Source organism: Condylura cristata, unplaced genomic scaffold (genome assembly GCF_000260355.1).
Source record: "Condylura cristata isolate star-nosed mole 26May11 unplaced genomic scaffold, ConCri1.0 scaffold00007, whole genome shotgun sequence".
Classification (NCBI taxonomy): domain Eukaryota; kingdom Metazoa; phylum Chordata; class Mammalia; order Eulipotyphla; family Talpidae; genus Condylura; species Condylura cristata.
The window spans coordinates 24,138,885-24,162,183 of NW_004567108.1; the positions used below are offsets into that span (position 1 = coordinate 24,138,885).

Genomic DNA, 23,299 nt, shown 5'->3' on the forward strand with positions numbered 1-23,299 from the left:
TTGTGTTTCATATTGACATAAAGCATACATATTGCCAAAATAATTTTTTAATTTTCAAATTATGTCTCAAGTATTTAGCGTAGTCTAATTCATTTGGGTTTGAGGAAGTTTGTTTTATTATTGCTTTAAAGGAAGTGCATTTTATAATTTCCTTGATAGTAGGAAGTTTTAATAGTAAACGTTTGTTTTAAGCTCTAAGAAGTGGCAAGCTGTTATGTAACTTCATAAGTATTTTGGTGTAACTGTATTTTTGGTTTATTCTTTCATTTTTATAGTACTGTTACCTTTTGGTAAAATGTAAATGAACATAATTTTAACTGCTACTTTAAAATATGGCAATACTCACTCTAGTACAGTGTGGTAACTTTTGAAATCCCATTACCAGACAAGTTAAATCTGTCTGGCATTTTTCTAGCATATTTCTAATATTCTTGTTCTAAAATGAAATACATATACATAAAAGAATTAATTTGGGACTCCTAAAGACAGTAGGATAGGAATTCTGTTTTAAATTACAAATTACAGAATATAACACCAAAGTAATTGGAATCTTAATTTTCTACAAAAAAGAGTATCTCCTGATTTTATTTTATAAAATTTGACTTTGTTACCGCTAAAAATATTCTCTGAGATACTGTGTGTAGATGATTAAAGGAAGAAATACTCCTTAAAGTGACTGCTTAAAAAACTTACTGAACAATTGTTTTTATTCCAGGCATCTCTTTCATTATTCTCCTTGTTTTATTTAATGGAAATTGTGTCTTTTTCTATTGCTACTCAAACAAAATGACATAAAGATAGTGGTTTTAAGCAATATAAATATATTACTATATGATGATTCTGTAGACCAGAAGTCAGTTATGACTGTCACCATACTAAAATCAACTCTCTAAAGGGGATCTTCATCTGTGTTGGTTTACTTCCTGCTTTATTCCTGGTTTGAATAACTATGACATTAGTATTAAGACTTAGGACCAGCTTCTACATAAACTCACAAAACATATATAAAAGCTTTCTTTTTCTCAAAACAGTACTTCAAAAGCACATTTTCTGATTTCAGTATTTCCAGAGTGCTTCATCTACAATTTCCCCATACGTATTATATATTATAGAAGAATTGTGACTCCTCTGAATTGTATTTTTAGATATTGTTAGAGATAATATTAAAATATAAATTAATTGGTATATATTAACTATAGGAAGAATCTGTTTACTACTTACTTGACTTGAGTTCCTTGCAGTTGTAAATTAAGGTCTTATTTCCTCAGTAACTGTAAACTCCCAGTTTCTAGAGGCATCATATTTCTTGGCATTTCATCTCATTTCTCCATCTTCAGAATTAGCAATGGCCAGTCAAGTTCTTACTTTGCATCTCCCTGACACACATTTGTTCTGAAATCTTCTGTTTCTAGGGATTTTTTATGATTAGATTGGAACCACCCAGATTATCCTAGACTATCTCCCCATCTCAGGTCCTTACCTTGATTATACCTGCCAGTCTCTTTTACCTTGTAAGCTAACAGTCCCAGTTTCCAAGAATTAGGATTTGGACATCTTTGGGGGCCATATTTCTGCCTCTAGTTAGCAGTCTACCATCTGCTGGTTTTGCTTGATTATTTCCTTTTTCTCTTTAGAATACCTCTAGTTCCCTTTACTCACTGAATAGAAGAGATAGGTTAAACATTCAGAGGAGTCGCAATTGTGCTATAGTATATATACTTTTGGAAAAATTGTAGAAGAAACATTCTAATATACTGAAGTCAGAAAACACACTTTTAGAGTACACAGCAGCAGGAAGTAAAGATGAAAAGCCTCTAGTAGCAACATATTCCAAGATAGAAAGATGTTCATCCAAAGCAATAATACAATAATTAATGTGAACTTTGGTAATGGAAATGGATGGCATTGCATCTTAAATGTTTTGTTTCTTTCTTATCTAGATCATCACGAAGTATGTATATGAGCTCCTGGAAAAGGATTGTAATTTGAGAAAAATTTCCATTCCAGTAAGTCCAATTTTTAAAAATGTGTATACTTCCTAATAAATAGTTCTCAATGTAATAGAAAACTTTTGTATTAGATTAATTATGGTATGTTAAAATGTTATGGTTTTATATTATGATCTTGATAAAGGTAATATTAAATGCTTATTTGGTATATATTATTTCAATTGTATCAGTAGCTTTAAAAATAATTTCTATGTAAAGAAAATAAGTACTGCTTATTACAATCTTTTTATAATGTTGATTTTAAAAGAACTATCCTCTACCCTTTTTAATTTCATTAGTATAATTTATTTTTGCATTTTCATTTTAAATAATGGACATTTTGTTGTATGAGGCATTTACCATCTCTTTATTTCATATTTTTTATTAAATATTTTATTACTATGTTTCCTCTACATGTTTCAGAATTCATTACTGGTGCTTCCTATTTTATAACACTATTTCTCATTTTAGCAGGACAATTTTCTGTATGTATACTACATACATACATGTATCTATCGATATACACCACATATGATTATATGTCACATATCACATGTATAAATATTATACATGTTACACAGTTATATATGGTATGTATGTATGGTAGTGATTATATATCTATATGTAGAGAAAAATGAGGTAACATTGGTTTACAGACACTATGTAACTTTAAGATGTTCATATATTGATAACTGTTTGTACTATACCATGCCCAAGCCAGGCCTGGTTACCATCTACCCCCTTCCTTGAGGCGATTATGCTAAATGAAATGTTAAAAACAGAAAGCCAAATACAGAATGGTTTCTCTGTAGGTGGAAGATAAAGGAAAGTAACAATCAAAACAAAATGAAAATAAACAGGTAGATTCTGATGAGAACAGAATTGTGGGTACTGGAGTGGAATAGCATGGGAGAGTATGTGGGTCAGGTAGACGGGGTTTATTAGATAGTAGTGGATGGTGACTAGACCTTTGAGGATTTCTTAATACTGTCTGTCTTCACAGATGAATTTCATTGCTATCTATTTAAAATCTAGTTTATATTTAATTTTTCTATAGGTAACTTCAAGTGCTAGGCTACATTGTTAACATTTGTATATTTTTTCATTCAACAAATACTTATATGATGGTGCTGTACATTTTCACAAGCACTTCTAACTAGCTAATAAAACACTATTCTATATAATAATAGCCTTGTTTGCTTGTAAACATTCTTATTAAAATGCATGAAAATAAAGATTCTAGTATTTTTTTTGTAGGGAGGGGTGACTATATCAGGTTATTTTTTTTATTATTATTCAAATCTCTTTAATTTTGACTTTAGGTCTTCTCTCTTACTCCATTTGAACTATATATTGAGTTTGCTCTTCTGGAAAGTTAAGGTAGAAATTTGTCACTTTGTCCAGTTTTCTTTTTCTTTAATTTAATGTAATTGGATATTCCCATCAAGAACAACCTCTGTAGTACATCTACTGTCAAATTATCCATAGTCCATTACCAAAGTCCATCATGCTTCCTTCTCTCTTTGTCTTTACTCTTCCCCTCTGCACCCCCTTGGTACTAAAGTTCTGTAATCAACTCTCAGGTTTTGTTTTTTTTTTTTATGCTGTCTTTATTTGACTCTTGGTTTAGTTACTTTATAGTCTTATGTATTAGACGAACCATCTTGTATTGTTCTTTCTTCTTCTGAGTTATGCCACTGGCATTATCCCTTTCAGTTCCAAGATTTATCCAACTCTATGAAAAAAGGCAACATGAAAATAATGGGAATACCAGAGAGAAAAAAGAACAGAAAACATATTTAGAGGAAAAAATGGTGGAAAATATCCCAACTTAGAGAAAGGAATAAATGTACAAATCTAGGAAGCTAAAAGAACATCAGCCTAAATAAAGTAATTCCAACACCAAAAAATACAGTAGTGAAACATTGGCATACAACACAGTATATGACTCAGAGGTATAGGTGCACACATATTCAAATGTATGTTACCAAAACGTACTCACCACCAAGGTTACGTAACTCTTCCATCATAGTCAGTTTTATTTTTCTGATGATAAACTATGCTTTATTTTCTTTCTTTTTTGAAATGACAGTATTTTTTGGAATGCCTGTTGGTAAGAATTGAGATGATGTCTCATGTTTACTCTCTTCCTTATATAAATTAGGCACAAACAAAACAGTTTGTTTGTATTCTCGGTCTTGTATAGAATAGTGGGTATATGAAATGGCCTAATAATTTGGCTTTAATTTTTCATTAGTTCCTGGTGACATGTTTAGTTTAAACATCACAATTAGTAGGATTCACCAGTGTACCAAAATGAGCTGTTAAAAGTTGTTTGATGAAATTGATTTGTCAGTAAAGTGAGATGATACACTGGAATTACTTTTGTATGTATTCCTTTATGAAAATGCAACTTAATAAGTTACTGTTGTTTAAAGGTAAGGGACTTAGAATAGCAATTTCCAAACTTTATTTTTATAATTTAAGTTTATATATATTGTACATAATTCTTCTTTTTTTGTATAGTGCATGCTTTCTCTGCTATTTCCAAACTTAAATAAAGAAGGAAAATTTATTTTTTCTTATAATTATTTTACTCTTTAAAATTAGCTCTGACTTTATGCAGACTAAGTTATAGTTACCAACCGTAGTCATAATTCTGTGTTAAATTGAGATTGAATATGAACCAATGACTAGCTCAAATACTGCTTCTACCATAATAATAACACCACATTACTTATTTTTATTGTTTTTCCTTGAGTAGTGTGGTTTTCATATTTTCAAGGTCAACGTTTTTGGATATTCAAATAAAAAATTTATTCATATGTTCAAGTATTTTAATATGTAGCTGTAAAAAATCTTAAATAGCATTTTAGTATAAAAATATTTTTATTTTCGGCCCTCCCTGGTGGCACAGCGGGTTAAAGCACAGCACTGAGAATTTAAAGCATCCTCCGCATGAGTTCGATTCCCGCCTTCCCTGGAGGTGACCACATGGCGTGGCAGACCTCTCCTGACCCGCCCGCTGCTCCCCTCAGCAGTGTACTTCGTTGATCTGCCTGTTCTGTTCCCCACTGTGTCTCTGGTGAAGCCTCTGGTGAGAGGCCTCTGGCCTATACCCCAGTTCTGTATGCACAAATAAATAAATCTTTAAAAAAAAAAATTTATTTTCTAAAAATAACTCAGTTTTAAATTGATTATCCTGGAATTTAAAATGTCATTGTTTCACTGCTAAAAAAAAAAGTAAAGAAAAAAACCACTCAGCTCCTTGTTAACAGGGGGCCTAGTGAAATAGAAAAAGGAAACAATAAACAGCATTTACTAAAATATCTCTTTTAAGTAAGATGACTATATACCCTTTTCCATAGTTACCCCAGTGTCCGTCAATACCTCACTGACTTTCTTGGGCACTTTTGTTTGTACTCTTTGGTAAATAAATGACTGGAAACCACTGTGGTCTCTTTCTATTATATGCTGACTATTTCACTTGGTATTTTTTTTTTTATATCATTTTTAGCCACTTTAACTACTTTTCATATCATGATCATCAGTAAAAGGAAATTTTTCTTTTTAGATTTAGATTTCCTGTTTCTCATCCTTTGTGACTTCAGTCATACCCATTGGCATCACCATAATTTGCTTATTTAATTTGCTATCCTAGACATTGTGTGCAAATGAAGCTAATGTTTATTAAACATTATACCTGTCTGCCTGTGTACTTAACTATTGCTAATTAAAATACAATTAATGTTATTTATTTTTAGCATTGTATACCTCTGTTAAAATTCTTTATAGCCCTACATCAGTTACTCTTCAATATATGCTTTCTGAACCAGGCAAATATTAGAACCAGTTAGGATGACATATTAATCTAAAAGAGTTCACTAATAATGCTTGACAAGGTTTCTCAATCCAGATGTTCATTTTCATTTAGAAAGCACCTACAATGTGCCAGCCTCTCTTTTAGGAATTAAGAATGTAGCTGGATATAAACTAAAAGGTCTGCCTTTCTGGACCTACTGTCTAGTGAAAGGAGTGGATGGCTAATAAACAGACATACATACATATAAAATAAAGCATATGAGATTGCTATATGTAATATGAAGAAACCAAACAGAAAAATTTACTAGGAAGTTTTTGGGGGAGGTGTTTGCAATTGTAAGTGAGTCTTCATTTAAGGTTTTGTTTTTTTAAGCTCCTGAAGTCTTGTTCTTCTTTCTAAAATAATTATTTTTTCATGTTCTGCTTATACAGATAGCTAATAAGCATCTATAACTAATACTATTCTGTGTTTTTTACATTTATTTTAGTAATGAACTCTTATTTTTATTCTCTTGCTAGCAATAGTGATTGAGAACATGTAAAATCCAGGGCTTTTTTTTTTGTGTATCTAGAATTTCCATTTTTTAGTTTGCTAATTGTGTGACTAGATACTGTCAATGAAGTGAGGAGCTCTTGTATTTGCCAGTTTGCTCACTGGCCCTCTCTAATTGAGCCTGTGTATATTCATCAGCCATCATGACTTCACTTTCTGATCTGGTTATACAAAGGCTTCCATTGCTGGTTACTGATAATTACTGAATGGAAGAGCACCAAGTACATGCTATGGCATATGGAATAAAAGGTTAGGAACTTACACTTCCTAAACACTATTTTTAGTTTTTATAATCTAATTCATGTACAATCTAATTTAAACCAAAGGACAATCAAAATAAATAAAATATTTACTTTTCACAACTTGAGAATACAAGTTGTTTCATAAAATAATTGTTATACAATGCTGTATTCACATTTTGAAATTTCAAAGTTCATCTATACAGAGCAGTAGGTGTTTGAATTTTTAAGTAGTTCTCTCTGCTTCCTTTAAAGTTTAATAATATTACTGGTTAATATATGATTTTTCTAGCAGGTGAATTCTCAAATTGGGCTTTTCTGTTCTTTATTAGAGGTTCAATGTACTTATGTTATAGAATTACAGATTAATTGCAGTGACCTTGGCAAGTCATTTAAACTCTGTAGGCTTCTGCTCTGCTTCCTACTCTGTCTCTGGTGAATCTTCTAACCCCCTACACCTCTGGCCTATACCCCAGTTCTGTATGCATAAATAAATAAATGAATCTTTATAAAAAATAAACTCTATAAGCTTCAATTTATAAATGAGTATAGCAATAGTACCCCCTTGATGTGATTGTGATTGAAATAATACTTTTAAAACATTAGGATAGTATCTAGTAATACAAAACACTGAATATACAATAATATTAGGAGGAATTTTCACTTTTCGTAACTGTATGTCTTTTTTGCTCATCCACCTAATTGCAATTATTAATCTCTAATGAATATTTTAAGGTTTTTTCTTTTATAATTCTGTAGTAGCCATTTTATAAGTTATAGTAATCATTGTTTTCTCATTTTTCTGTGCCTGATAAGGAAACATTTATTTATTATTTAATTTTTTTAATTACAGGTAGATGCCACTGAAAGTGAACCAAAGAGTTTTATCTTTATGAGTGAGGATGCTTTGACAAATCCACAGAAACTGATGGTTTTAATTCATGGTAGTGGTGTTGTCAGGGCAGGTCAGTGGGCTAGAAGGCTTATTATAAATGAAGACCTGGACAGTGGCACACAGATACCTTTTATTAAAAGAGCTATGGATGTAAGTGCAATTTTCTTTATACTTTTTGGCTTTGCATAGCTGTTTTATCATGTGTTTAAATTATTTTATCATGCCTCTTCAAAAGTATGCTCTAAATACAATGTTTAAGTTGTTTTTATTTGTAATGAAGGATTAATTACATTATTTTGCATTTACTACAAAAACCAAAATGATATGTTAAGTATTCAAAAATTTATATATATATTTTAAGTAAATATTTTCAATTCTAAAAAATTTCTATTACATGTAATAAGACTTAAATAATCAAAACTTATTAGTATTATTGAAAATACTTTTGAAAAAAATTTACAATGGCTTTATAAACCTTTTCTATCTGCATGAAATTAGAAACTAACAGAGATAAGCTACTTTAATTTCTTATTATTGAAAGGGCAATTTTTTACTTATTTCTATAAAACACTGTTTAGAGTTCACAAACAAAATGCTTCAAGCTTAAGACATAGCTATATAATATAAACTAATTGTAATATTTACTGATACTGTATTTTTACTTGAATTAGAGCTTTTTTAGAAATTGGTATTATAAATTGTATTTCTGTAATAGTAAAATTGTTTTTCTTGACTAAGAATTGCGGTACCTTAATAATAGGTTTCCTTTTGCATACTATCTGGTTTTTACAGTTTTTGTTTTTGAGGTTATGTTGGTATGCAACACTTTACATGATTTAGAGGTACAGGGTCACGCCTCTTCAGATTTGTCACCACACCACAACCACCACCAAAGCACTCATAACTGTTTACCATCATCCATACCTTCCCCTCATGCTCCCCACCTCCACATTCTCCCTCAGGTAACCTCAGATCTGTTTCATTGTTAATTCTGCAGTGAATAGACAAACTTTGAAAAGTATAGATTTCTTTTATGTGTTAAGTAAAGATTTCTTCAGGAAAAAAATTAATGACATCTTGTATAAAAAGTTGTATAAAAATTAATGGCATCTTGTATAAAAAGTTTCAGGAATATGTTTGTGCAGGTTTGTTTTATGCTACATCATTATATTTTGTACTTAAAAATGGAAAGGTATTTTTTGATACCATGATGATTGTAATCGTCAGTTAGCTCTGAAATGGTGATATCAAGGTAATTATTTTTTTAATAGATGTTGAGACCCTTAACATGCTACAAGTGGGATTTCTTAGGTTAATTTTACTAATTTTTCAGTCTTCTTAAATATGTTGAGAACCCACTTATTACTTTTGATTAGTTGCTAACTTCAATAAAGTTTAGGTCCCAGTAACTAAAATAAATATTTAAGCTGTTTCATATTTTAGGTTATAGATAGCTATGAAATGAACTTTGTCTTTGGCACTGTATTCTGTGGTTAGAACATATCCTGTGGATGTATTTTGAGAGTAACATTGCATGCCAGAGGTGACCACAGGAATATTTGAAAATGTAATTTGCTAAAGAAAATCAGCTGTTGGTATATGTACCTGTTGAAATATTTTATGTTATTTATTGTCACTGCTACTAGGTCATGGAATATTACCTATTCTCAAATATTTTATTTTTGTGCGAGAGTTTTTGAGGTAAAAGTATATATAGGAAGCTTTGAACAAACTAAACTGGAGAAAGCAAGTTTGTCAGTAACATTAAAATATTCTCTTTGATCTTAAAAGTAGGAACATTTTGCATATAGAATTTCATTGACTAGGGTTTTTCCTCCTTTTCTCAATTATAGCAACTCTGAATCCTTTCGATGAAACAGTTGATTTCTGAGTTCATTAGTTTTCAGTGTACTTGGTATTTAATGTATATTTTACTTTGAAAGTGTTAGTTTATATACTTTAGTCTCTAAAAACCGAAAATGAGCTTTATTGTGCTTTCTACATCATGGGCATTCAAAACTTTTAATCCTGATAATGATTTTAATTACTTTTTGGCACCTTTTTGTAAGTGTTTTCTGGTAGGCCTTCAAGGTCTTCTCTGTGTGGGGGATGGTAGATGGGTAACAGAGGAAAGGATGGTATTTTAGGAAGCAGTCAGAGTAACAATAAGGAGAGAGAAGCTGTCTCATCTTGTTTGTTTTTGGACTTTCTTCTAAAATTGAGTGTAAAGAGCAGTTTCCATAGTTTATGAAAGATTGGGAGCTACTGTGTTTTTCATGCTGTCAGTTCTCATATCACAACTGAGGTAAATTTTTACAATTTGAGGTCAGTCAATATTAATCTCTACTGAATATTGGTAATATTTCTCCTCTATCCTTGCAGATTTGTGTATAAGAAGAAAGATCCTAAAATTGGTCATTATAAGAGACTGTTTTATGTAGATAAATATGTTTAAATAATCTGTAGAGCCACTTTGGTTGAAACTGAGATGAAAACTGAAACTACCTTCCCAACAGCACTTGAGGTTTCTTATCTGAACTCTGGAATTCCATAGATCACATTTTGAAAATTACTGGTATTCCAGTCCTTGCAAACCTTATTGTAAAGAATGGATTAAGGTTTCATGTGGGAAAAATAGTACATAGCAGATAAAGCTCCATGAGTGCTTTTGAGGTTACCACAGCTAATATTTTTAGTGTTTAACAGTCTTTATTGCATAATATATTACTTGATGTAAGAAACAGTATATCATATAGCCAAGTGCTAATTATTCAGTGTCTGACCTAATTTTCATACTGTTATGTCCAAGTTTTAAATATTGAAACTCTTTATCAATTTAATTTATGCACTCTGGATTATATAATATGATGGATTAAGCTAAATTATCAATTTAATTTATACACTCTGGATTATATAATATGATGGATTAAGCTAATTTATATGCACTTTTCCCTCCTACTAAACACACATAAAATAATGTCCAAAACATAGCAATAACAAAGATACTTAATGCCCACTTATTTTATAAGATATAAAAGGAACCAGTTAATGCATGGTTATAAAAAATACCTTATCTCTTTAAGGGGTAGTTGGTGAGATACAAGCCTAAGGCCATACAGGGTCTGCATCACAGCTTTGAGTGTGAAGACTCTTGAATATAATTAGTACCCTGGAAGTTTCTGTCCCCTTAGTTTTTATGATTAAAGAACATAAGCTCACGGTCTTCGGGTAGAGAAAGTATCTATGCTGGAGGTGCCAGGTGGTAAAAATAAACAGTCTTCCTTGGGAAATAGTCAAAAAGTCAGTTTAGATTTTCAGACTGAGTTTAGCAACCTACTTACTATAAGAACCTCAAGCAATGTAAATTCAAGTAAAAACTATTTCTGAACTGATGGAACCACTGGATCACCATATAATAGCAAATATATAACCTGCCAACAGCAATACTTTACAGTCTAGAATGAATTCAGTCAGAAATTAAAAATTATATGAGGAAATGATTAATCACCAAAAATGAATCCTGTCACACAACTATTAAACAGAGCTAAAGAGAGAATTAATAAATTAAATGTAAAGCTGAGAATGTAAACCAAGAAAAAAACTACTATAGAATTAATGTCAATATTCTTAAATGGCAGTTTAGTTATATTTCCCAAGAGCAGTAGACAAAATATTTGTGCAAGGATGCTCTCCAGTGCTTCCTTCAATAGCTCAGCTGGTAGAGTGGAGAACTGTAGTGCTGTAAGGATACCCATCACACCAGATTTTAATGATACAAAAACTTCTATCTGCCTAAATATTCACCAACAGCAACTATTTAATTAAATGTTTGTGCATTTATATCATGGAACACTTTGTTATAATAAAAGCAACAAATTGTGTGTGTGTTCACGTATTTGGAATGATGTGTAAGAGTTAACACATGAAAGCACAAAAATGAGATTATTTAAAATGTACATTTATACATGTAAATACATATATTACACACATATGTGGATATGTGTTGATGTTCCTCTAAATTTATGCAAGAAACTTATGAGGTCTTATTTTACTGTGCAATTTCAGTTTTTTTCTTTTCTTTTTTTTTTACTTTGAGCAGGTATTTTATAATTTAAAAAGATAATTACTTTTTTAATTAAAATTTTCAAATATTCATGAATTATAGTAATGTTAGGGTTCTTAACTTCACCATTCCTAAAATAGTTTAAATTATTTGAATATAAAAGGACAAGCAAGTTCTTTAATTATTGGCTTTTCCTCTTAGAGTGACTAAATATAGACCATAGAATAGAGAAATATATTTCCTTTTATTTAAATTTTTTTTTCTCTATTTGAATGAAACATGAACTACTGGAACAGAGGTTGAAACCAAGAGTGCTAATTTCAAATTTTAAAAGTAAACTTTGAGAGAAACTGCAAATCAATTTGAGAAAATATAGGCTGTTACAGTATTGACTTTATAAAAGATTATTCAAGTCAAGAATTTCAGAAAAGGTTAAAAGCTTAGCACATAACTGAACTGACAAGGTATATGAGACCACAGCAGCCCTCATGCCAGCAAAAGAAAACAATGAAATGACAGCTCTAGTGTTTGGAGAGAGTTTGTTAACGACAGCTTATTCCTTTATGACTTCAGCCCTTGACAGAAGACAGGCCTGCTTGTTGCATCATGGCAGATATATCATTACCTTCTGGCCCTGTCATGACTGAATTGGGGAGAAAACTACATTTACTTTTGAAAATCCAATTACTTTCTAGAATTTTGGTCACTGTTTTTGAAAAGTGAATAAGACATTCTATGATAGTTCTTACATCTTAAGTGTTCGCTAATGTTGAAATAATTAACTAGTTAAACATACATTTAAGCTTCTTCCATAGTCAATTGCAGAGCTAGCTCTAATAGCATGGAGCACCTTGCTATTCTGACATCACCCTGAGAAAATTATTCCAGGGCCTCTTATGCCTAATATCTATTCTCCTATTTATGTTTATACATGATTGTAAACAAATTTTAAGGTAGACCTAAATTCTTTTAATGAAAGAGTACAAAAAATGCTGAATTTTGTAACAATTAGATAACATTTTTATATCAAAATTGGTAGCCGTTACAATAATTTGCAATTTCTGTGTCTGAGTTACAGCCAAATTTGAATTCTTTTTTTTTTTTTCCTGGCTACCAACAAATGACTCTAGAGAGAAAAAGAGAGGGTATGGATTTTGAAAGTATGTCAAAAGCCTCAGGGTTTGTATATGATCAGAATTTCAATGGACCCTAAGATGAGTTTAAATGCATAGAAGAGAAACATAAAAATCTTGTTAATTTCTGTCATGTTGTTCTTGTCCAAGTTACTCTGATGTCTTTTTCAAATCTGCTTTACTCTTGAGCTTTGTGCTGCTATTATCCACAACCTGGATTTTGTTCATTTTTTATTTCATTTTAAGTACTGATTTCTGTTCTGTGATCTATCCTTTAAAATCAGCTCAAGCAGTTTGAATTGCTGAATCAAAGCTGTTTTGGGAGCGAGAGAGTGTGTAGTATTGTGCAGGGAGAGATTTTCCTGGTAGAGGCAATACCTCCTGCAGTTATAATCAATGTTCTGGACACTTTCAAAGATGAGAGAAGTCATGACTTGCTTTGGGGTTAAACTTTTAAAATAACTTCCTCAGAGAAAAATATCATCAATAAAATGGAATAATTAGTGGACAATTCTTGAGTAGCATAGGTTGAACAAAAGTTTAAAGATGTCAGCTTTGCACTTCTCACTATGCTGTTTTCTTTCTTGCTCCCTCCTTTTTGTTTCTTCACTGTTGTTTATCTTGTAAATGATTTTAAAAACTTACTTCCAGTATTTTTCAGTTTATGCTGTGAGTTACTTTAATTTGAAAAGGATTGAAGTTGAGAGAGTATTGCCTTTAGAAGGAAATGCCTAAACATTTAGTTGAAATAACCAAAACAGAAAATAATGAATGTAGGTAATTATTTGGGGGCAGTGTAGTTTTTTTTCTGATAAAGTCTCCAAGCTTTACATCAAGTGTATTATATTTATAGAATCAGTAAAATAGTATATTTTAAAGAAAATAATATTACACAAATCAATTTAAGGATAATTACTTTCTATCAATGTTTAGCAGTATTTCCTACTTTTAATGTAAATTAGTGATTTTATGCCACAGTGTACATACATAAAGACATGTTTTAAAATAATAATTTATAGATAAATTGCCTATTCAATGTATATTAGAAATTCTAATTCTCAATTATACATTAAAGATTTAATAGGAAGGTCATCTGTTATTCCTTTACAAAATACTTTTCTTACATTGATAATAAACTTCAACAATATTTCTATATTTCTAGTAGTAGCAGACCAGTATTTTAACTCATTCTTTGCTTATAACATAGACTGTTTTATTTTTCTACATAGAAAACAAATCACTACTTCAAATTTGTAGTGAGGTATTGTAATAATTAGGTGGAGTATTTTAGCATTGTTTGTATGTTTAGAATCATGTACTTATTGCATTTTAAAATCTATTTTCCTTCAACTGTAAAATAGATGAGTAACCTCATACTGATACACGCTTTCATATGTCAACAATCTTAGTATCTTTGTTGCTGCTTTTATAACCATTATTAAAAAGGAGATGGTATCTAGTTTATAAAATAGATGTATGGGGATGAGAATGTCTCCTGAGTTGAAATCTAGGGAGACTTCAAGCAGAATTAATAAAAAATAAAAATCACAGTAAATATTATATTAATAGAAAGCACAAAAGTAAAATAAACATTTTACAATTAAAAAAAACTGATAGTTTTAGGGTCATATTGTTTTAGGGTCATTCATATTGATTTTATAAGATCATGAGATTTTAAGCCATCATAAATGAGCAGTGCCAAACAGAAATGTCAGAGTAGCAAACTATTATTGTTACATATAAGTTAGGTTATAATTAGCATACATATGATAATTTAAATTCTGAATGGAAATAGGTCACTTCACAGTTCATTGTTTCATAAAAAGATACAGATTAATACTCTTGATATCATTGAACAAAATTACTATTTGTAGGAAATTTCTTTTCCTCTTCTACAGTAGCAGTTATAAGAATAAGTAATTTGTATATCTCTGAAAGAAACTTATTTTTTAATTAGGGAAATACTGGTAAGTGAGAAATTCTATTTTATTTGTGATAATGAAAGTCATTGCTTTTATTATAATTTTCAATTTTCCTAACTTTAATAGTGAAACTCCTAAAACAATTCTATTAAGTTGGTATCTTTATTGTTACTTAGTGATTAGACGCTTAGTTAAAAATAAAGGACATAATTAACCACATGAAGTTATATGTGTTTACATTTATGTATTTATGATATGGTGGTGCTTAAACATAGGATATTAATAACTCACATAAGTATCAGTTTATTATAAAAATTGATTTGTTTTGAAACATATTTATGTTTATACTATATACATAAATACAAATATGAAGATGTATATAAATATCTGTTTGTTAAAATTCCATATTGCCAACCCAGCAGTGCTGATTTAAAAAAAAAAATTATTTGAAAGACATCAATTCTGTTGGGAAACGAGCAATTGTTTATTCATACCATGATCTGCATATTTGAATAAAATTATCTTTTTTTACAATCATTTGGTCTTAAAAATATTTAAAAGAACATTTATTAAGAGAAACACTTGCCAGAACATTTTATAACTTCCTTTAAGAGCACTTAGTTACTTATTAGTTTTCATTTCTAGTAATAATAAAATACCTTTTCATTGAATTTTTCATGCACATTTAACTTATTGTACTGGTTTGAAAATGCCCTTTTGAGCAGTGTATATTGTTTGTGATCAAAACCTTAGAGGAGTTAAATACTTCTATCAGAACAAATTTAAACTTTTGGTAATTGTCTTTTTTCCTGGAAATTAACAAATTATAGCATCAAAGCCTATTATGGAGGGGTATGTAGTAGGTCATTTGCTGCTGCAGGCACTTTCTCTCCCTCCAGGATGCATTTGTTTAGTTTCTCTCACTTTTTGCCTGTGGCATTATATGGTAGAATTCAGACATGTTCTTCCCCTCCAAGGAATCTCAGGGGTGGAGAATAACTTATACAAAATTAATAAATGGTGTTGCTTTTCATTATCGCCCATCCAAAGCAATTTGCAATGTTCACTTTAAAAAAAAAATGGGTTATTTGGAAGCATTTATAGCAATACATCAAGTTTAAAGACATGAGTCGGTTTTAAAAGGAAATGTAAAAGAAATGTATAGTGAGACAATCAATACTGTATAAACTATTAAAACTATTGGCCCAGTCATTTTTCAGGACTCCTTCTTTACTATTTTGGTGTAATGAAACCATAAATTTATACTTGAAAATGAAAAACAGGTATAGCTTTGTATTTTATGATGACTAAATATAATGAATTGTTTATTTAGCCAGAGAGAAGTTTTGGCTGCTTGAGTTTGCCTATTAAAATTTTTATTTTTATTCTTCAGGTGAATCATTATGCCTAAGCATATGCTTTCTACATCTTACAGTTTTCACAGGAGAAAGAAAAATTGGTGGGAGTGGTATTAACCTGTTATATTGTATGTTTGGTGATGCTCAATTCTGTATATACACTATAGGTAGCAGGACTTAAGATTATTTTTGAAAGGAAGTTATATTTATAATAAATAATTATTTGAATGAATAGTCTTAATTGAATTTTTCCTTTTAATCCTGGTGAATTTCCCATTAGTTCACACTTTGCTTGTTATATTCTATGTTTTCTTACATTTCGATATTCTAAAGTTGTTTTGTCGAATAATTTTGACATCACAAGTTGTTTCAAAAACATTTAAAAGGAAGTCACTTCACTGTTCCATTTTAAGCTTCTGCAACTTGTTTTTTGTTTTATTTTAATGTATAGAACTATTACAGCTAAACCTTCTAGATATTATAATTTTAGGAACTGTCATATTGTTGGTTTAGATAATACCCTGTTGGACTTGTAACAGCTTGTATTATAATAATACTGCTATTTTATCATATTTTCAGGGGAACTTCTGTTTCTCACTTGACTTTGAGTTCATTGAGGCAGTGTCTATATATTTCCACTTCGATTGCTAAATAGTCTTCTGTTACGTATATGTACCACATCTTGATTTAGTCATCTATTTTTGGGCATTTGGAGTGATTCCATATTTTGACTATTACAATTAGTATTGAAATAAATATAGGGCCACAGGTATCCTTTTGAATTAATGTTTTTGTGTCCTTTGGGTAGATACCTAGTAGTGGAATTGCTGAGTTACATGGCTTCTCCATTTTTAGTTATTTGAGAAACCTCCATACAGCTTTCTATTGTGGCTGGGCCAGTTTGCATTCCCACCAGTAGTGCAGGAGAGTTCCTTTTTCTCCACATCCTTGCTAACATTTGTTGTTGCTAGTTTTTTTGTTTTGTTTTGTTTTTTTACATAGGTGCCATTATCATGGGTGTAAGATGGTATCTCATTGTGGTTTTGATTTGCATTTCCCTGATTACAATTGATGTTGAACATTTTTTAATATACCTGTTGACATTTGCATTTCTTCTTTGGAGAAGTGTCCTTTTACCTCTTATGCTCTCTTGTTTTTTTTTTAGGAAATAGCTTTCATTTTTATTGTTTACACATAATTTACATTTTTTGGTTTTTTTTATTACAAAAGTTTATTTTTACATCATTTTGTACATTTTTTTTTTCCATCTCAATTGTAATCCCCGTGGGTTTCCCATCACCAAGTCACCCATCTTATGCCCTCTTTCTAACCGGATTAGAAACAATGGATTTATAAAAATCCCCTGCCTGGGAGCAGGGGCAAGACTGGAAATATCTGCCTGGGAAGAAAGATTTGAGACTCCATTTTATAATGTGTTTTCATGGGCTTTTTCATGACTGATGGAGTCTGTCTCTACTGGTAGTTATCTACTGAGACATCAGGTTTTGACAGGCCTTCCCATAGCAGGTATCTTGCCTAGTTCCATTTTCCTGGAATTCTTGAAAGCCCTCCATTGGTCTTGTGGACCCATGACCAGGTTCCCACAGCAACTCTTGTTGATTTCCCTTTCTAACTGATCTTGTGTCTCCCAGCATTGTTCAGCTGAGCAAAGTGCAGAGACTTAAGTTTTAACTCTATTAAATCATAACCCACTGATGGAAAGTAGGGTATCCATATACAGGGATTATTCGTGTAAAACTTTGGAATACAGAGTTTTATGTACAGGGAAAGTACAAGGCTGAGATTGTAGAGGTCATCAGGACTTGATGAGTCCTCTTCAGGTATTTGTAAGTTATCTTAAGGGATAGGGAGCAGCATTAAACAATTTACAAATACAGAAATGACATGGTCAGATTTGTGTTTTAAAAGTTAATTCTGACTGGGGGTTGTATTGGGTTACTGATAAAATATAAGTGTAATATAGATGCACAAAAAGTTGACTGCACTGAGGAACTGAGAGATGATAATTGATTTAATATGGGAAATGAAAGAAAAGAATCAAATGTGATACCTGGGTTTCTGACTTGTATAATAGGGAAAATGGCAGTATCATTAACTGAGTCAGAGAACACTGAAGAGGAGTGATCATATAACAGTGAGAATATTATTTTAGACATGTTATTTTTTTAAAAGATTTATTTATTTATGCATACAGAACTGGGGTACAGGCCAGAGGTATAGGGGCAGTGAGAGGATTCATCACAGAGTAGAGAGCAGAATAGGTTGACTAAGTACACTGCTGAAGAGAGCAGCGGGTGGTTCAGGAGAGGTCTGTCACACCATGTGGGTCACCTCCGGGCCAGGGACCAAACTCATGTTGAAATGGCTTTAAAGCTTCTTAGTGCTGTTCTTTAAATCACTGCGCCACCAATGAGGGCCCTAGACATGTATGTTATTTTTAAGGTACCTATACTACCACACTCTTCTCAAGCCATGTGTCTGACATAATGCCTGTGACCATACTTTCTGACTCTTCATCATATCTCTCTGTTTCAGTGATAGTATAGTGGGTCAAGCAGACATTTGAATTTATTTAGCAATAGTCTCAGCCCTTTGTTATAAAATTGCAAGAAAATGTATAACTAATTTTAATGTTAATATTATCTCCTGATGTTATAAAGAATAGTTTATATTGTGATGTAACTTGCTGTTATGTTTGTATTTTCTTTTTCTGAACATATTTGTTGAAATGCTATTAAGTAGGCACTTATTAGATAATAGTGGAAAAATATATGAAAGGTAGTTTATATAGTTTTATAGTGAATAAAGAAAGATTGTTTTTATTTGAATGTATTTAGTTGGATGAAATCTGCATATTACCATTCTATAATGATGTAGAAAAGGGATGAAATATTTGCATATTTAATATGGTCACATTCAGTATTTTAAATATAATACTCCTGTTTCTTTCTCAAAGCAATTATTTTTTGTTCAGGTAATAGTTTACAATACTGTATGTGATTTAGGTGCATAGCTTGACCCTTCATCATCTGTATGTTACCATGCCCCAACCACCAGTATATACACCCATAAACCTCCATCACAGTCCATTGGATCCCTGTCTCCTTTGCTCCCCACCTTCACCTTCCCCTTCTCTGTTCTGTAATCAGATATCTAGGGTTTGCTATGGTTTAGTTTTGTCTGTTCCTTTGTTTTGTCTCCTTATATTCCATACGGAAGTGAAATCTTTGGGTATTTTTCTTTTTCTGATAGCCAAGTATGCCAGTGTATATGTATCACATTTTCTTTATCCTCTCATTGTTCAGTCACTAAGCCTTTAGGTGGTTTCCATAGTTATTATAAATAGTACTATAATGAACATGGCAATATGTATAGTCTTCTTCCAGTTAGTACTTTAGTATTCTACAGATAAATACCTAGGGGTAGAATTGCTGGGTCATATGGTAGTTTCCAGGGTCAAGGTTTTGGGAAATTGTTATATTTTTTTCCATAAGGGCTGTCTACATTCTCACCAATGGTGTACCAGCATTCCTTTTGCTCTATAGCCTTGCCAACACTTGTTTCTGTGTTTTTGTTTTGTTTTTTGTTTTTTTTTTGTTTTTTGCATGCGCCATTCTCACAGAACTGAGGTAGTATCTGATTGTGACTTTGATGTGCATTTCCATGAGTATAAGTGATTTGTGCATTTTTGTGCTAGCCATCTGTATGTCTTCTTTAGAGAAGTAACTTGTTTAGCTCTTTTGCTCATTTTTGTGGGATTATTTATTTCCCTGTTATATTGAGAGTTCTTTGTAGATATTGGACATTAACCTTTGTGAGATGTATGGGAGAAATATCATCACTTATTTGGTAGGGTGTCTTGTTTTAATGTCTTTTTGTTTCTTTTGCTCTGAAGAAGCTTTTTAATTCTACGTAGTTTCATTTGTGTGTGTGTGTTCACTTTTATTGTTGCAGTCCAACCCCTAAAGAAATCTAGAACCCACTGTTATGTAGTATTTTTTCTATTTTCCTTTTTATTTAAACAAATGTAGTATAATAAATGGTTTGAATTCTTCTTAGGTCTTAAGTTGATTTTATGGAATTTATTTTTATAGTTATTTTTTCTGACACATCCATGGCTGCTTTAAGTAATCAAAATAGGAAACTTTCACTTCCCAAAAAATATAATCTAATTATTTGTTTTCATTCAAATTTTAAATTACTTGCTAATTGTAAAAGGAAATCTTTATCACAAAGATGCTGTCAATATTGAATTCTTTTTGTACTAATGTATTCATTAAGAGATCATTAACTACATGGGGAATGGAGTGGGGAGTTTGCTATGCTAAAGTGTTTCTGTTAATTGCAAATATAAAACTAGCAAAACACCTGGCTCATAGATACATTCAGCAACTTTTCATTCCATTTGTATGTCCCACGTCAAAAAATGTTTGGCAATAAATAACTTGTAGGAGGAGACTTTTAAGTGAGAAGAACTGTTATGAAATAAATAGTACATATGTAGTTAATATCAATAGATGGTCTCTCATTGACAGTAGGTATTAGGAAGGCATAAGCCAGGCATTTGGATTGTCAGCCCGGTGGGTTGGAGAGACTGAGAAGATTGGGTAGAGAGATAGATTGTGAACTATTAAATGGAAATGAGGGAGCTAACTTCAGGAAGTAATTTATTTGTTAGAGTGAATACACATTCATGCTAGAATAAGGAATATATTTATTTCCTATTTTTATTACATCTGTTTTTTTGTTCTGGTTTAGATTTTGGCTTTTACTTCGAAGAAATATTTTTACTGAAATAATACTACATTATAATATGATTTTTAGGTGTGCATCATTAAAAAATCAGTATGTATATACTGCATTAAGTTTGCCATTAAAAGTATAGTTTTATCCATCACTATACAATTGACCCTTTTTTCCTGTAGCCAATTTATGCATTCCCTTACCTTTTCCCCATCTGGTAACCACTAACCAGTTTTACAGTCCAATTTTTTGTTTGTTTGTTTAACTAGTCCACCTACTTCACTCTCTCTTTGCCATGCATGAGTGAAATCATCTGGTGTTTGGATTTTCCCATCTGAATTATTTTTCTAAGCATGATACCATTAGAACAATCTATGTTGTTGAAAGTAATAGTTTTATCTCTCCTTTTTTTAATAGCTGAGTAGTATTCTATTGTTTGTATACTACCACATCTATCTCTTCCTCTCTGGATGGCTACTTAGGTTGTTGCTAGCTCTTGGATTTATAAATAGGTCGACCATGAGCACAAGAATGCATGCTTTGAATGAGTGATTGTATATTTTTTGATAAATTCCCAGAAGAAGGATGACTGGAACTTTTAGAAGTTTTATTCTTAGATTTTGTTTTAATTGGATATGTCAGCCTGTTGTTCTTTTTTTCAACTGAGATAACTTTGGTTGACAAAGTGTTTTTATAGGTACAGCATACACTACTTCAGTGTCATTACAGAAAAAGTACCAACACCAAAAGTCCACAACCATGGGTCATTGTGGCCCCCTGCTATTTTCTTGCCACTCCTCTCTCCCAGACTGTCCGCTCTTCCCCAACTCCCCAACCTCAAATCTACAGTCAGATTTTTAGGTTTGTTATTAGTTTGATTTTATCTGACTCTTTGGTGGTATCACATATAACTGACAACATCTACTATTTATCTTTCTCATTTATTTCACTTAGCATAAGCACCTCCTGTTCCATCCATGTCATTGAAAATGACAACAGTTTATCTTCTTAAGTATCAGAGTAGTAGTGCTTTGTGTAGCTCCTAATCCATTTACTCAGTTTTGAGTACTTAGATTGTCCCTACAGGTTGGCTGTTGTAAACAGTGCTGCACTGAACAAAGGAATGCCTATTTCCCTTTGAGTTAGTGAATTGGGTGGTATCATATTATAGCTGCAATGGGCATTTCCTTAACCTCCTTAATCATAAGTAAACATTTTTGCATGTGCCTGGTGGTCATCTGTTTGTTTACTTTGGAGAAGGGCCTGCTTAGCTCTTCTGCCTATTTTTTGACTGGGTTATTTGTTTTCTTTTTATTGAGTTGTATGAGTTCTTTGTAGCTCTTATATGTCATCGCTTTGTCAAATGTACGATACGCAAATATTTTCCCCTAGTCAGTTGGGTGTCCTTTTGCTTTAGTATGTTCAGTGAAACAATCGGATTATATTTTCTTGTTTTCCTTGTTAGTAGAGACAAATTCATAAAGAGATCTCTTAAGCCTGTGTATTAGAATGTTTTGCCTACGTTTTCTTCTGTATTTTATGGCTTCAGATGTTGCCTCCATGTCTTTTATCCTTTTTGAGTTTATTTTTGTGTATGATGTTAGATAATGGTCTTGTTTTAAATTTTTTTGTATGACTGCCCAGTTTTCCCAATACTGTTTTTTGAAGAGGCTCTCCTTTTGCCAGTATATATTCTTATTCTTTTGTCATAGATTAACTGTCCGTATAGGGTTGGATTTATTTTTTGCTTCTCAATTCTATTCCATTGTGACATAGTGTTTTATTTTGCTCCAGTACCATACACTTTTTTTTTCTTTTAAAGATTTATTTATTTGTGCATACAGAACTGGGGTACAGGCCAGAGGCTCAAGGGCGGCAAGAGGCTTCACCAGAGACAGTGGGGAGCAGAACAGGCAGATTGACGAAGTACACTGCTGAGGGGAGCAGCGGACGGGTCAGGAGAGGTCTGCCACGCCATGTGGTCACCTCCGGGGCAGGCGGGAATCGAACTCATGCGGAAGCGGCTTTAGATTCTCAGTGCTGGGCTTTACCCGCTGCGCCACCAGGGAGGGCCTGTTTTTTCTTTTAACAATAGCTTTGTAGTATAGTTTGAGATCTGGAACTGTGATATCACCATTCTTCCTCTTTTTTGTCAGATTGTCTTTTGATTGTCTTTTGTTGTTCCACATGAGTTTCAGTATTGCTTGTTCTATTGTTTGAAGTGTCATTGAAGCTTTGATTGAGTTGTTTGAATCTGCATAATGCTGTTGATAACATGACCATTTTGATAGTCTTAATTATCCCAGTACATGAGCAGAGAATATCTCTCCATTTCTTTGTGTCTTCTTCAATTTCTTTTAACAGTATCTTATAATTTTCTTTGTGTAGGTCCTTCACCTCCTTTGTTAAGTTTACTTCTAGTAGTTAATATTTTTTGATGCAATTGTAACGAGGTGACTTCTAGATTTCTTCCTTTTATAGCTCATTATTTGCATATATAAAAGTCATTATTTGTTATATTAATTTTGTAACCTTTCACTTTGCTGAACTGATTTATTGTTT

At 31.7% G+C, this 23,299-nt stretch overlaps 1 protein-coding gene across 1 annotated transcript in view; it reads left to right on the forward strand.

The window, feature by feature from the left end:
* The window catches only part of FAM172A (family with sequence similarity 172, member A), a 364,503-nt gene that overhangs the window by 82,012 nt on the left and 259,192 nt on the right, over positions 1-23,299 (forward strand). Inside the window, exons 5-6 of the mRNA XM_004678134.2 lie at positions 1,941-2,006; positions 7,456-7,647. Of these exons, the coding sequence (XP_004678191.1) occupies positions 1,941-2,006; positions 7,456-7,647 (258 nt within the window). The remainder of the gene's footprint in view (positions 1-1,940; positions 2,007-7,455; positions 7,648-23,299) is intronic.